The sequence below is a fragment of the Episyrphus balteatus genome, chromosome 1 (genome assembly GCF_945859705.1).
Source record: "Episyrphus balteatus chromosome 1, idEpiBalt1.1, whole genome shotgun sequence".
NCBI classification, from domain to species: Eukaryota; Metazoa; Arthropoda; class Insecta; order Diptera; family Syrphidae; genus Episyrphus; species Episyrphus balteatus.
The window spans coordinates 169,432,687-169,449,131 of record NC_079134.1 but is presented as its reverse complement, the minus strand read 5'-3'; the positions used below and the strand labels follow the sequence as shown (position 1 = coordinate 169,449,131).

The following is a 16,445-nucleotide window of genomic DNA, read 5'->3' as shown; positions in this document are numbered from 1 at the left end:
CCATTCCGGATTTCAGGTTTTCTGGATTTTGGTTTTCGGAATTTTGACCCCTCCCATCCAATTACAAGTATTATTATTTTGAAAATTGACCTGTTATTTTACTTTGACAATAGTACAAATAAATCACATGCAATTAAAACAAAAACATGCAATTAAGACCTTACATTTATTTATTTCGGTGTGTTTTGTAGACAAACGGAATAACTTTTTATTTATACAAGAAAAAGCTAAAACAAAATACCTTCTTTTTTATTTTCTCATTATACCTATCAATTTTTTTTTAAATGAAAAGCTTACAAAAAAACTACACCATTTAAAAGAATAAAGGCATAGAAACTTAAATTTTAACAGTGCGGAAAAGTTAATTTATTGAAAACAATCATTTTTCATTAAAAATGTGAAAAAATCAATCTTTTTTTTTATCTTCTAACACCATTTAATCCATTTTTTTATATGAAAACCTATAATAAATTGTATCTCATCCGAAAGCTTATTATTTCACCTTTTATATGACGCTTTAATCATATTTCTACGATGCCTACAAAAATAGTAAGAATTTTTTAAAGCCAACCATGTCGATATTTCAAACTGAGAATACGGTACTTCCCACACTGCTGGCTGATCATGGGCACAGGTGTTTTGAGGTATTTCTGAAGTTTTTTTTTAATTTAACATTGTGTAGCTTCTAGTAAATCGTCGGCTTAGAGTGTAAACCTGCTAACTCCACTTTTACATTCGTAACAAAGTCGTTAAAAAATAAAATATTTCTAAATGTTTCAATAAATTCCTTAGATTTCATACTTTTAAATGTAAAAGAATGGATAAGATTTAAAAGCTTTTTGTATTTTAAATCAATTTTTGATATCATTTTTATGTGGATTTAGCTGGTGGGAGTTAGCAGGTTAACACTCTAAGCCGACGAAATGTATTGTTATGTGTGATATATCGAATTTACGGTAATATTATAAGCATGCTCAATAAAGTTAAATAAAATTTTTTTTTCTGCTCTAGATCAAAAGAAAGAACTTTATTTTACCGTTATCTCAAAATTGTAAATACGAAAATTGATTGAAATTTTGCACAAATTTAGTCCTGTATCTTATCTATCTTCAGTGTAAATTCAATTACTTTATCTGTTGAAGAAAATAAGATGAAAACTAAAAACGTTAAAAAACAGTCAAAAAACTTGGGACAAAAAAAATTTGTTTTTTCCGTTATTCGGTAAAATCATTTAAAAATACGAATTTTTTTCACATGCATGCACACGACTATAAACTATATGTTCTATAAATTTGAGTTTTTTTTTTAAAGCTACGAAAAAGTGCTAAAAATAAGAACCCACCCAAAAATACCCCTAAAAAAAGGTGTTTTTCAAAAATTCATATTTCGAAACGCAGAATCTTAGGAAAAAATCCGTAACAAACCCCTAATCTTTTTTTGTCATTACCTTTCGAATGGCTTTTTTTCAAATTGTCAAAAAAAAATATGCATTACCTATACCTATAATCACTACTTTGTCAAAGGTCTAATATAAAAAAAAAACATTAATATCTTGGTTTTCATTAAAAAATTTTTTTTTTTTAAATACCATGAAATAAGTTAACTATTGATTAAAAAAAAATCATTTTTCTACAACGTCACGATTTTAAATAAGCCACTTTCTTGCAATTTTGTTTACCCCTATTTACCCTATTAAATAATAATTTTTAAAAATCCTTCATTAACTTTAGGTCATTATAATTATTTTTCAAATAAGAAATAGAAAATTTTTGTATCTCCAATAGTTTATTTTTAATTTTGAATTAAAATTTTTGCCGCACTGCTAAAAATTTCAGGTGAAACGGAGAAAATGGCGTCACTTTTTCGTAGATGCTGCCATAGTTCATCGATTTATAAGACGTTATCACGTCAAAAAAAAAACTTAATTGTTTATTACGCTCTTAAGCAAAAAGCAGAGAAAAGAAAAATTCGTCGTCCAATCAAAAATTCTACTTTTTCAAAATTTAAATTTGGAAAACAAATCGTGTAATTTTTCTAATACAGCTGACAATTTTATTTGAAATGGTTATAATTTGAATCTTGAGAACTAAAAGCTTACATTTTGTCATCGAGGACCAAAACCATTAGTATTAGCTTTTCTGGCTGTTATGTTTTTTTTTTAAATATTTTTAATCCTTTCGTTGTAAAGCTCTCTCTCTCTCTCTCTCTCTCAATATCTTCCTTTCTTATTTCAAAAAAAAAAAAAACATTGAGAAAATCTATTTCCCTCTTCCATTGGAATATCCTTCCCTTATCCAGTGTATGCTTTGGCTATGTTACATAATTCGACCCATTTTTTAGCACACGACAAAACCCAAAAACTCATCCCACCCGGCTTCCAGCAGACTGCACTTGGCATTTTCCTTCTACTCCATTTTCCAATAAACCAGTCCTATATATTTGCCTGGAATACTAAGTCGAAATTGTGCCATCGCACACTATAAATAGTTGATGGTACTACTCCCGATCCCCCTTTTTTTCTGCATTTCTATACCTTTGCATGCCAAGTAGGTACACATGCAATGGGGTTTTTTCTTTTCTTTTTCTTTTTCAAGTCTCCCCAAAGAATCTTCGACTTTAATAACCTTTATGTGTACATTTGGGATATATGAAAAATGTATGTATTTTTGTATTTAATATTTCCTTACTATAGTTAAGGGGGATCGAAATGAAAATAGAAAATAGGGATGATATTATATGAGTAGTTTTTTTTTCGTCACGGGGGAGAAAAAAAAAACTATTATGCGGGGATGATAATTTTCTAGTGCGTGCGCATTGTTTGGTATGCAGGAGCTATAACTTGCACGCATTTCAGTATTTTCTTTCTTTTTTTTTTTTTGTTCGATGCACAGTGGGAATTGTTTTTTTTTTTTTTTTATTAGTTGTTGTTGTTTACTTTTGTTTGGGTTGAAGGGGAGCTACCTTAATTGTTCGTTGGGATTAAAATGTTTCCAATGGGGAGCCCGGAAGATGTGGTTCTTGGCTTCGGCTAGGATAGAAAATTGAAAAAAAAAAAAAATATAGAATCGATGCAAATGGGAAATCAGAGAATGGATTTCGGAAGGCATTTTCAACATTGATTGGCATAATGTTGTGTTAACATGATAGAAACAAACACTGATTCACTTTTTTTAAGGATTTTTTGTTTCTTGCTTTTATGATGCGTGAGTAATAAAATAATATTGATTTAACGAGAGAAACGAAATGGAAACGTGATTTGAAGGTTTTACGACAGAATATCACAAGAATTCTAAAGTAACAACGTGCGAATAATTTCACGTTAAAGATTTTTATAGATACTCGTATGTATATTTTTCCTGAAGTAGGTATCTATGCCATGAAGAGGGTAGAAACATAAAGGTAAAAGTTATAGTTCACAGAATTTTGGGTTTTACAGCAGTATTGCAGTACAATATTTTGATGTTTAACAAGCTAGGAACTATGCATTATGCAGTTGACTTCATTAAAAACATACAAGAAAATGGTATTCAGAATAAGCAATAAAACAAAGTTTTGAATGTAATAAGTTTCTGGTTTCAGATTTAATTTTTATTCACAAAAATCATATGCATTTGTATATGAACTTAGCATACGAATAGCAATTTCTACCTATTCCATTAAATATCCATAGGAACATCTTTTTACTTATTTTCAAACTAATTACCTACTACCCTAGTTTCCCAAATAAAATTTTGGAAGAGTAGGTACAATAGCGGGTACTCGAAACACCATATAGGGTAAGTAGAGACAAGACCGCCGCTTTAGTGTTTGATTGTCTTAAAAACCAATATAAAACAACTTTTAATTAAAATAAAGTCTTAATAATTCATTAAGTAAATTCTTTAATGCAGGAACTCTCATTATTATAAAAAAAAATAAAAATATAGACCAAAAGATAATAAGTTTTGAAAAAATATCTAGCAAAAAAACGGTCTTGCCCCCACATGGCGGTAAGACCGCCCTATCGAATTTTGTTGTCAAAAAGACCGTTTCTTTAATTTTAAATGCACTCTATTTGCAGTAATAACATAATTATGCTAATATTTTAATAAGTTCTCACTCCAGCACAAGCTTTGTGGTACCTCTTGGCATAACCGTATTTAGGGGAGGAGTTATGGGGTTTAACCCCCTCCCCGAAAATGTTTTTTTTCAGAAAATCAAAAGATATATTATAAACAAATAGAAGTCTAATATGTGCAGCACTAAATCTTTTGTTTGTGTATTTTAGTAATTCAATTACCTATCTGAAAATCTCCCTTAAAGTCTCTACCAATTTGCATCGTTAAAGAAGCTGTCAATGAAGTTTTTATAAGGAAAAACAAAAATGTTTTGGTCCATTACAACGTTTGGTAAGGGATTTTTCAGTTTTTATTTACCTCATTTTTAATTTCCTAAAGCACCATGTTAATGTTCTTTTAAGAACCCTTTAAATAACACAAGTATTTCTACAAGGTGTTTGGTGCCGAGACCAAACTATACTTTTCCCAAGGGTTGCTGAACTCGAATCCGAAGACAGAAATATTCAATCACATCTCGTTTTTGAAATATTACCGTTAAATCTATTTAAATCTTTCCGATATCTTTTCTACTGTCCGAGATATCTTCAGTTGCTTGTTACCCACTTTTGTTTTATGTTAAGCTTAAATCCAGTGTATAAACGAAAATAAATGTATTTATTCAGAGAGTGTAGTACCTATGTAAAACATTTCGTTATATTTTAAGCTTTTTATTTAAAATTGTTTCAAATTAAAAAATTAACAATTACTTACTTAGTTTATGCCAAACAACTTGGATTATTTAAAATATTTAGTTTTAAGCATTCCCGACTTAATTTAGAACTTAATTGATATAATAGAATATATCAAATTTTTGCCACAAAATTTCAGTGCGAGAAAAATTCCATTTTTCAATGTTTTTATATATAAAATTGTATGAACAAATTTTTTGTATAAAGCCTAAGAATGGTTCAAATTTATTTATTAAAAAAAATCTTCCTCGCTGACGCTCGCAACTTATATAAAACAACTTATCGCTGACGCTCGCAACTTATATAAAACAACTTATCACTCTTTGTATACATTCGGTACATTTTTAAATTCTTCTACGGTAAGCAGAGCTATTTTAAACTTTTGACTACGAATTTCTCTCCTAAAAAATACTTAAAGAGGATATTGGCAAGTTTTTCGGTTCGCCACAGTACTAATGACTATTTGCTTTTTGCAGTTAAATAAAGTTGATATGTACAAAGTATTGTGATTCCTAAGAAAAATGTTGTTCGGTCTGAGGTAACATCACCCGAAATGAAATCCTAGCTACGACTATGCCTCTTGGTATACATTTTGCACTTAATCCAACAATACTTTGGATTGGATCAAGAAAACAGTTGCAGGTAGAAGGTACAAATACAGTCTGCAAAGTAATCTTTCTCAGAATCATCACTTATAGTATTATTTGGTGCCTGTCGCTTAGATTTTTGGAAGATTTAACGGTTAATTTCTTTTTTCACTTTTCTTAAGCTACCATCAGAGCTTCCAATTTCGCCCATGGGCGGTCTTGTCCCAGTCATATCATATTTGGTGAAAATACTTTTTAATATTCACTTTCTATTATTATGAAAAAAAGGAAAAGTTAAAAATTTTAATTATTTCAGTGTTAAAAATACAACTTAATTTTCACATGAACGATAACAATTTGATGAAAAATCACAAAATTTGCCGTAACTCTTCTATGTCTCAACTGAACTTGCTTAAACTTACAGACGTGATGGATCAAACTAAAAAGCACCTATTTTATATTGCAAGTGTTGCTAATTTTACAAAATTGTACAAAAACGGTCTTGCCCCCACTTCCCTACTGGTGCTCGTCGTTTTTATATTCAAGAAATATTAGACACTCCAATTATAAAGTGTTCAGTGTTCTCATTTGTATTTGCATGAATTGAGGAGCTGACTTCCAAAACCAGCTATCGGAAAAAAATCAGAAAATGAGATATGCATGTCATTTTTTAGGTCTTTTCAACGCGCGCCTGATCCTGATGAGATAGTTATTCAATTTCAAAAAACGACTTTATTTCCAAAACAGCCTATTGAACACCAAATGTTTTTTCCAAAATGGCCTATGCAAAATGTTCTTTGCAATAAGGCCTCTTCAGTATAAAATATATCAATTTGGCGTATGATAAAATGCCACATTACGATGATGTAGGAGTTACAAAAGTAGTTTTCGTCATTACTTAGTTCCGTCCGTCCATATGTACACCGTGCTATTACCTAAACGGTCTAACGATTTTAATTAAATTTTGTGTACTTAAGGGTTTTAGTAAATAATATTAAGAATCTGTGTTTTTAGTTTTTCTCAAAAATTTTGGATAATGTAAATGGCGTTGTGGTTTTTTGGGAAAATTGACTTATTTTTTAGCATATTTCGTACCAATTTTTTTCAAAGTTTGCAAACTGTTATTTCTTATCATTTAAAAAAATAAAATATAGAGCTATTCAAATAACCAAAATAGACACTCCAAATTACAAGAGCAAGTACGCATTTTAATTCAATTTCATTTATAAAAATGTATTTTTTTTTTCTTGTTATAAACTAAAAACCTGATATTGATAAAGGTTTATTTACAAAAAATTAAAAAAAAATCGTGATTTTACCTGCAAAAGAAGATTTTTTTTAATAGTTTTACTTCCAAAAGAAGACATAATTCAATTATACTTCCAAAAGCAGATATACCGACTTTTTAACAAGGCATTTTCAATATACCTAAAGACTTAAGATATATTTATTTTGAAAACTTTAATTTTATTAAAATTTCGTAAAGAATAAATTTGTAGAAGATTATTTTGCTCTATATCTTCTGTATTACGAAGTAAAGGTTTTTGGCATTTTACTCAAAACTACCTTCAGGTCAGATAGCTGGTTTTGGAAAACACCTCCTCAATTATAAATTGCATGATTAAATTGCTTATAATTTATCCCAGTATTTTGAATCATTTTTAGAATTGGAAAAAGCTTTTTCACAGTTAAATAGCATCGGCGGAGAAATACCTTAGAAGAAAAAACAAAAACAGTTTTAAATTATAACTAAATACTGGTACTTTTTTGCCTACAGTAGTTAGCTCCGATTTGATAGTTTTGTTTTTGAAGCTTAAACGCTTGTAAAACTTGTACAAACGTCTTTTGATGTCTGCTTAATTACTCTGTGCTTTATTGGGCGATGGTGGAAGGAAAGAAACTCTTATTTTAGTGAATGTCAGCTCCTATTTGCTAAGAGGATAGCGTTTTGATAATTCAAATTCTGACAAAAATTGCAAGAAAAATCATCAGTCAACAAGTTTATTCTTTAAAAACCAAATAAGAACCTTTATTGTTGCTTGTTTTCCTTCAAAGTGGTGAACGTAAAAGATTTTAACTTTGTCTCTATTGAATGCAATTAAGAAGCATTAAAGCGGCGAAAGATTGGTTCAAATTATTGAACTTTACTGTCAATATACCAGTTTCATGATATAGTTGCTGTTAATTTAAAATAGACGTCAAATAAGGCCCACTTAAAGACTGAAGGTTCTCCTGAAAACAAGTTAATAGCTTTAACAGACGTTTACCAGTTTTACTGAGAATTTCGGCTTGGATTTAATATAGGTACCTACCTGATGTCAACGTGATTCGCATGAGATAAATCAGAAACGGTTGACATAAACTAGTTCCTCCAAAAATCATTGAGAATAAGCTAAAATCAACTTGTAGATTTACAAAATTCTTTAAAAATCCTTTAGTTTAAAATATAATGAGTCAGTTTTAGCTAAGATTTGTACCAATTTTATCCAAAATTAAATAGTTTCGTTTGAGATTTTTACCAATTTTCCTTCAGTTACAGCTGAAATTAACAAGTTTCTGCTAGGATTTATCAGTTTTTGCTAAAATTTAGAAGTTTCATTTAATATTATAACATTTCGCCTGAAATGTACCTACAAGGTTTCGTTGAAAATTTGGGGTGAGATGTTAACTTTTAAGAGTAATTCGACCAGATTCGACCAATCTGACACTAAATCTTAAGCTTAATGTGTAATTAACCGGATTTTACAAATTTCAACTAAAAATGAGAAAATTGGATTGAGATTAATCACTGAAATTAACCAGTTTCAGGCGAGAAGTGAGAAAATTCAAATTACCAATTTTATCTAAAATCTATATTTGCTGAGATAAAACAAGACTTGGTCAGATTTTTTAAAGTTTCGGTAGAGATTAAGGAAATTTATCTTGAGATTTGTTTAAAATTTAACATGTTTAAATAGTTAGAACAAAAAAGTAAAGGAATAAAAAACAGGACTAGGGTAGAAACGAACTGAAACGAATACTTTTCCAAAACCAAACATATCCTTCCTGCTTATTAAATATTTTCGCAAAAATAAAATCGAAAGTAATTAATTTTTAATTGTTCATACCGCGTAACCCCTTTTCACCAAATCCAAGTTCGACTCATATACATTCCTCCCTTGTTAACTATCTGCAACCATAGCAATATCAAAACCCATCAAAACATTCTACTTTAATATAAATACAAATAATAATAATATTTCAACACACGTGCTATGACATTAAATATTTATATGCCTATCTTCCGCTCTATTCATCCCCTTTAATTTTTTTATACCCAAGACAAGAATACAAAAAACCGCATACAAAAAGACAAAAAAAAAAAAAAACAAAAATCTATATGCGCCTACAGAGATTCCATCCAAAAATCAGCTGGTTTTCTCTCTATGAACATCGTCGTCAGTCGTCGTTGTCGTGATGATATTTCTATAGAAAATTCAAAAAAAAAAAAAAAAACACAAAATCGATTCTCTCAGATGCTACAACAAATGTTTCACATATAAAATATTCAAAAAAGATACACACACAAAAGAGTAGGTACATTTCTGCTGACTTGGAGCAAATAATATATAATTACACTCCTAACAAAAGTTTTAGAAAAAAAAAAAAAAAACTATCCCCCAACACCATTATCATCATCCACCACCACCATTACCATCATCCAACAACTATACTCGTGTATCGCTCTCTTCACGAACTTTGCCCCCTTTTTCGCGCAGCATTATGCATTTCCATTGTCAATTTTTCCTATGTGTAGTTTGAATTTTCCAAAAAAAAAAAAAAACACGAAAACAACAAGAAAAACTGGAATATCCAAACTACCTATATCCCCATTCTCCATTATTTCAACACAGAATTTACCCTGAACCTGAAAACAAATCACCCTAAAAACACACATTCAAAATTCCAACAAAAAAAAAAAAACAAAATAATAATTGCAAGCCAATCCTTACACTGCACTGCGCAGGATTTCAACACAAAATACCAACAGTTTCAGACAGTTTTCGAGAGAGATAGAAAGTCTCAGAGAGCCTTCCAAAATTCTACATTTTTCATATTGTTGTGCACTTTTATCAAACCCTTCATCCCTCAACCACCCCTTTTATAGCAATCAACCCCTTTGCATCTACTGAGTACTTGTTCCAAATTCCAGTTCCTCTTCTATCATGGGAAAATAATTTTCTGTGTCCCCTGGAAAATTGCCGACCGACTGACTGAAATCAAACTTTTTTTTTTTTTTTTGTTTCTTTTTTGTGTGACTTTGGAGAGGATACCGAGAGAGAGAGAGCGAAAGAGCTTATAGCGCACTGAACTAACTTGAAGAAATCAAAAATCCGCCATTCGTGTTTTCAATCATCGAGTTTTTTGTTGTGTTCTTTCGGCATCGAAACAGTATATATTCTCCCCAAAAGTAAAGAAAAAAAAAATCGAGAAAAAAAAACAGTAAATTTCATCACTGTCTTGTATATCGATAATGAAAACCGCTCCTCCCTGACACCATCAATAAATAAAGCACCTCTAAGTTCCGGTTCCACCACATCAAAAATTATTTTCCTTTTTCGTCCTTAAATTATTATCATCATCTCGAAACTCGAAATCTACCACAAATACACACAAACACACAGGAAAAAAAAAAAAAAAAAGGAAAATCCTATCGAGTGCGCATTGCATTTCCTCCTTCGTGTATACAACACCAACCAAGTCCTTAAAAAATAAATTTTTCATCGAAAAAAAAGGACTCTCTAATAGCTCATAGCTGCGGTCTCTTGGTTGTGTTGTGGTGGTGGTGCAAGGTGGAATATTATTAACTTCGATTAAAAATATTTAAAAATATATTTAAAATTAATATTTAACAACAAAATACCGAAAAAATATTCGACAAATCACCAGAGAGCAATATTTTCTAAACAACAAACAAAAAAAAAAACAAAATCTATAAAAACAACAACAACAGCAACAACTTAAGTGCGAAATTGTAATTTAAAAAAAAAAATTTTTATTAAATATAAAAAAAAAAAAATATAAATCCTCGACTGAATTTTGTGCCGTTTCTCCCAAAAAAAAAAAAATCGTAATACGTCTTCAAATAAAATTTGGGATAAATTAAAAAGTAAAAAATATTTTTAAACAAAATAAAGGCTGATTTTTCTCTTATTTTAATGTCGTACATATTTGTGTGTTAATTTTTTAAATTGTAAAATTAATTTTAATTTATATACCTTGCGCTGAATAAAAACACAAAAATCTAAAAAAAAATTCGTAAAAACTCCCAAAAGTATACTACATACTTAAGAAAACAAAAAATCGGAAAACATTTTTCTTATATAATTTTACAAATTTTTCTACTTAAATAAAAATATAAAAATTAAATTTTTAAATCGTAAACTTCGCACAAAATAATTGTTCTTTAAACAAAAAAATCTTAAATATAAGTAAATTCTAAACAAAAAAATTGCATATTTCTGTGAGCAAGAAAAACAACAAAACGATAAAGAACAAATACAAAAAAAAAAAACTACCTATCCAACTACCACCCACCCATCCATCCATCCGCCCACCCACCAACAACCCCCCCTTTTTTGACTCTCTTCTTCCAATAATTCCAGTCAAGTTTAGTTTCGTCGGTTTTGTTTGGTTATGAGAAAATTGGATTGGTTCATGTCCTTGCTGTAGTGGTGGGTGCATAAAAATAGTTTTTCGTGTTCGTTGTGTGGTTCGTTTGGTTTCGTTTCGTTGTGTTGGAATGTGGTAATGACATGAATTCTTAAACACATTCTCCCCTCCCCCTAATTTTGACGGTTAAACGCACGCATATAGAAGGTACTGGAAAGCTCTCGGTAAACTTGAATTGTTTACTATTTTTTAAAACAAAAAAAAAATTGAAATAACAAATAAAAACTCAAAAATAAACTAAAAAAAAAACACAAACTAGTGACTGATTTGAAAATTGTGTGTGATTTTGAAAAAAATATAATTAACAAAGTGGCGACTTCTCGTAAAATTCAGTCGTCCGCGTCGTCGTCATCGTCGTCGTCGTCGTCGTCATCATCATCATCAACATCATCTTCATTATCTTCATCGTCTTCTTCAACATCATCAACACCATCATCGTCCCCACATACATCATCTGCAGTTGTTGTTGTTCAATCATCATCCACGTCAGCAGCAGTTGCATCGGCAGTTGCATCGGCAGTTGCAGCAAGCAGCCTAGTCACGGACGAAATACAAATTTGCCATCAATCATCGGCGGCAGCCCTAAAAACTGCTGCGAATTTTCGTAATAAAATTCCGTCGATATCGATAATTCCGATACCGCCGTCATCGTCGCTAACAGTTGCATCAACATCAACTGTAACAACAGCTAATAAAGCGACATCACCACCTCTAGCGGCAAATAATTCAACTACTCATCATCATCATCGTGTTTATACAATCGGTGGACAACAACAACAACAACAACGACCACAACAACAACACCAATCGCAACAAACAGACAAATGCAGTTCGGCGGTATTGAAATTTGACGTACGGGAATTGGTGCCCAAGTCACATACAAGTACGTCAACTTCGACAGATCAAGTTGTTCCACCGATAATCGTCAAGCTCGAACCGACACAATCGTTTCAGATTGTCGACGAGAACGATACGAGGGTTTTGAGTTTACCCATTTCGGATTGTGATCGTGTTGGGGCGAGTTGGATTGATCTGAAGGATATTGCCGGACTGCAAACAAATACGTATGTTGATGTGAATTTGGATGCATGTGTTGGGACGAGTGGACACCAACAACAACAACAACAAATTCAGACTGTTCAAATTACAACTCAAGAGCCGCAGGCTCATCATTCAAAGTCTAATTCAACAACTATTGTGACTACGAGTGTTGGCAGTGGTGGAGGAGGCGGAGGTGGTGGTGGTGGTGGCGGCGGTGGCGGTGGAGTAAGAAATTGCAAAGCTGGCGGGGGATTAGTGGCAACTACGACACAAACCATAACATCGGCTGCAGCAACAACAACTCGTGAGGGATTATCTGGTGGACCAACGTCTAGTGGAGGAGCAATGACAGGTAGGTCACTATTAGCGTAAAGGCTGTTAGGTTGGGTACGTCTGCTATATATTGCGGATAAATAGTATAAGTGGGTGATTAGTAAACATTTGGTCTGTAGAACATCATAGAAACATAATAAGAACCTGTCTTAACAGCAGGATAACTACGAGTATGATAGAATTGAAATATTATTTGTTCAGCAATAAGAGTTCTTAGGAAATTATTTTAGTATGGTTGCTTACTATTAATATAAGCCGTGTTTTATTGGTAACTCAGTACTTAGCTTAGTAAAATTTTACACGGTAAGCAACAACAAATGATTGCTAAGGATAAACAAAAGTTTTTTATTTGTTGGTTTACACAGAAAATTTTTTTCTTAACATATACGTTTGGTACCCTTCAACAATAAAGGATTATAAAAAATAAATAAAAGTAATCGTTTTTTGTTATTTAGAGCATAAAATGTTTACTCAGTAAAATACTGAGTACCAATAAAACATGGCTATAGAAGAACATTGCTCACCTTATGATAAAAACTCGATTATTGAATTTTTTGACGTGATAACGTCTTATAAATCGATGAACCATGGCAGCCACCACAAAAAAGTGACGCCATTTTCTAACGTTACACTCTCGCACTTTCGGAGTGCGGCAAAGAATTTCAATTCAAAATTAAAAATAAACTATTAGAGATACAAAAATCTTCTATAGCGTATTTGAAAGATAATAACCTAAAGCTTAATTAAAATGAAGGATTTTTAAAAATTCCGTCATTTAATAGGGTAAACAGGGGTAAAATGAAAAGATGAAATTTGGGCTAAAATCTAAACGCGAAGTCGTAGAGAATTGATTTTTTCTATAGATAGATGAGATTAATTTAAGAATAACTGCATTAAAGAAAAAATTCTAAAAAATTTTGAAACTAAGCTATAACGTTTTGTTTGAACCTTGTACACTTGTTGTGGCTATGACAAAATGATGGTTTTGGGTAAAGGAAATTTTTTTTGACTATTCTAAAGAAGCCAGGTGAAAGATGAGGGAAAAAAAATTAGACCTCTGATACGGATTTTTTTCCAAAACTCTGCGTTTCGAAATATGAATTTTTGAAAAACACCTTGTTTTTTAGGGGTATTTTTGGATAATTTTTGATTTTTAGCTTTTTTTTCAGCGTTCAAAAAATTATAGGACATGTAAGTTTTGGCCTTATGCATACATGTGCAAAAATTGGAATCGTTTATTGAGTTTTGACTGAATAACGGAAGAAACAAGTTTTAAAAAAACACGTTTTTTGACCGTTTTTAACCGATTTTCCTCGTTTTTTATTTTTATCTTTTTTTCTTTAATAGATACAGGAATAAAGTATATAAAGTAATGATAGACCATGACCACGACTAAATGTGTGCGAAGTTTCAATCATTTTCGTAAACACAATTTTGAGATAACGGTAAAATAAAATTTTAGAATTCAACAGGTTATAACTTTTGACCAAGAGCAGATAGAAATTTTATTATACTTTTATGAGCATTCTGATACAATTACCTTTCCACAAGCTACAAAATGTTAAATCAAGAAACTTGCGAAAAACCTCAAAACCCCAGTGGAGATCTGTTGCCCCCCGAACAGCCACCAGTGTGGGAAGTACCGTAATCTCAGTCTGAAAATTCGACATGGTTGACTTTAAAAAATTCTAACTTCTCTTGTAGGCATCTTTGAAATGAGATTGATACGTCATATGAATTAATAAGCTTTCACATGGTATAAAATTCTTTATAGGTTGTTAAACAAAAAAATTGATTCCATAGGCTGAGAACATAAAAATAAATGTTTTTTTTTGCCTTTTTTACTGAAATTTGATCGAGTTCAAAAAATTCTATCTCTTTTTGTAGATGTCTCATAGACCTGATTGATACAATAAGCTTTCGGGTGATATAAAATTTATTATAAATTGCTATATCAAAAAAATGAATTTTTGGATGATGGAAATGATTTTTTCACTTTTTTCATAAGAAATGATTGTTTTTAATAAATTATTTTAATACTTTTTGCGCATTGTAAAAATTTAAAATCAGTTTTATTATTTAGAAGAAATATTTGGCTTGTTAATGGTATAATTTTTTTTGTAAGCTTTTAAAATAAAAAAATTAATATAATGGGAAAAGAAAAAAGGTAATTTTGTTTAGCTTTTTCTTGTAAATTATGACTGTTTGAAATAAATAAAATAAATAAACATTTTAAAAGCACACAACCTGTTTTCATACTACGTTATCACGTAAAATCATCGTCCGTAAATCGGCTTTACAGACAACCTTTTTTTTTCTTTACTAAATTGTACATTAGGGCTGTCGTTATTTTTGAATCAAGTTCCTAAGTAGAAAAACTGATTCTAAATAATGAAAATTAAATTCCCTAATTTTTTCAGATTTTTATTTTGACGCTAGATTGCGCTCCAAGAGGGTTAAAGTTTTTTCTCATTTAAAATAGGTATATGTTGACTTATCAGGCAATTTTTTTAGATGTAGACTTAATGTAAAATATTTTGATGAGGTTCTATATTTAACACCCTTTTCAAAAAGGTATAAACCATTTTTCTAGGACTAGGGGTTAAGTCAGAACATGCATGTCTTTTTTGAGTTTTATTTTATTTTTCATGCTACTCATATAACTTGGTTTAATAAATTCAAAAAAGACATGTATGTCCTGACTAACTTGATTCAAAAACATTTTAACAATAACGGTGTTCTATCCATCAACTGCTTTCATTTTCCAAAAAAAAATTCAATTATCGGTTCTTATAGATTTATGAAATAGTACGGGAAAGTTAGACTTTTGCTGGGAAAAAATTCCAAAATGTATTTTGACTCACAGGACTTGAAAGAGTATAAAGATACGAGTCGAAAACCACATTTTGCACAATCACACTTAGAGTCATTTGGCCGCCATTTTGTTTTTTATAAAAATTTTACTTTTTCACATAACTGACGTATTTTTGAACCTACAGAAAAAACATGTGCGGTTAACTTGAAGATAATTTAAAACTTCAAAAAATTGCAATTTTTTATATACCTAGGCACAAAGATGCTAATACAGGGTAATTTGCATAAGCCGTAACAAAAACATAGGTCGTATAAGTTGTACTCAGACAAGAAAAAAATCGCATGTGAAGGGGGGGAGGGGGTTGCCAAAGCCCCATTTAGAGCTTTTTTGTATAGCGTTCAATATTATATAAGAAAATGAATAAATCTAGCCCTTATCATGAACCATGAAAAAGTTATAAAATTCCAAACTCCAAATTCAAAAACGCAATCTTTCCCATGAAAATCATATGGGAAATAGAAATATTAATGTAAATTTTACAGTATTTTTTTTTTGTTATTTCCAACAATATCATCCTCGAAAACATAAGACTGCAGTTCAAAAAATGAAATTTGAATTTCCAATACTAGGGCGACGATATTTGAACGAAATATGGTGTTATGCCACTTGTCAATTTTGACAAAAACGGCACCGAATTGTTTGAAAAAAATTTAAAACATTATTTTGCCAGAATAACTTAGGCCCAATTTAGTCAGCCTCCATTAACTTTAAAGTCACCACTTCAAGTGGGAAATTTTCAAATTTGTATGCGATTTGATAGATTTTTGTATTTGCAATGGCAACTGTAAATATGAGAGAGAGAGAGAGAGAGAAAAAAAACGAATGTTTTTATATTTTTCAACTCAAACTTTAAATTAAACGTCATTTCTCGAAAGTTAAGAAGTTCTATAAAAAAAAAAAAATACTACGCATACACCACAGTGACCCATTCAACAAAAGTAAAATAAAAGAAATGTAAGTCAATATACCTAACAATTGCACTTTTATTGATATTGTGAATTATAATGTAGTTTACTTTTGTTTCAAGATAATCATTTTCAGGAAAAATTACTTTGTTGTAACACCAAAAAATATTTAAAAAAAAAAGTATTAAAACAAAATTGCAAAATTA

General features: G+C 30.6%; 1 protein-coding gene across 1 annotated transcript in view; it reads left to right on the top strand.

Annotated features, from left to right (window-relative positions):
• Positions 1–12,498, top strand: part of LOC129912249 (UV excision repair protein RAD23 homolog B-like) — a 35,996-nt gene extending 23,498 nt beyond the window's left edge. Inside the window, exon 2 of the mRNA XM_055990406.1 lies at positions 11,546–12,498. Within this exon, the coding sequence (XP_055846381.1) occupies positions 11,546–12,498 (953 nt within the window). The remainder of the gene's footprint in view (positions 1–11,545) is intronic.
• The last annotated feature ends 3,947 nt before the right edge of the window (positions 12,499–16,445 follow it).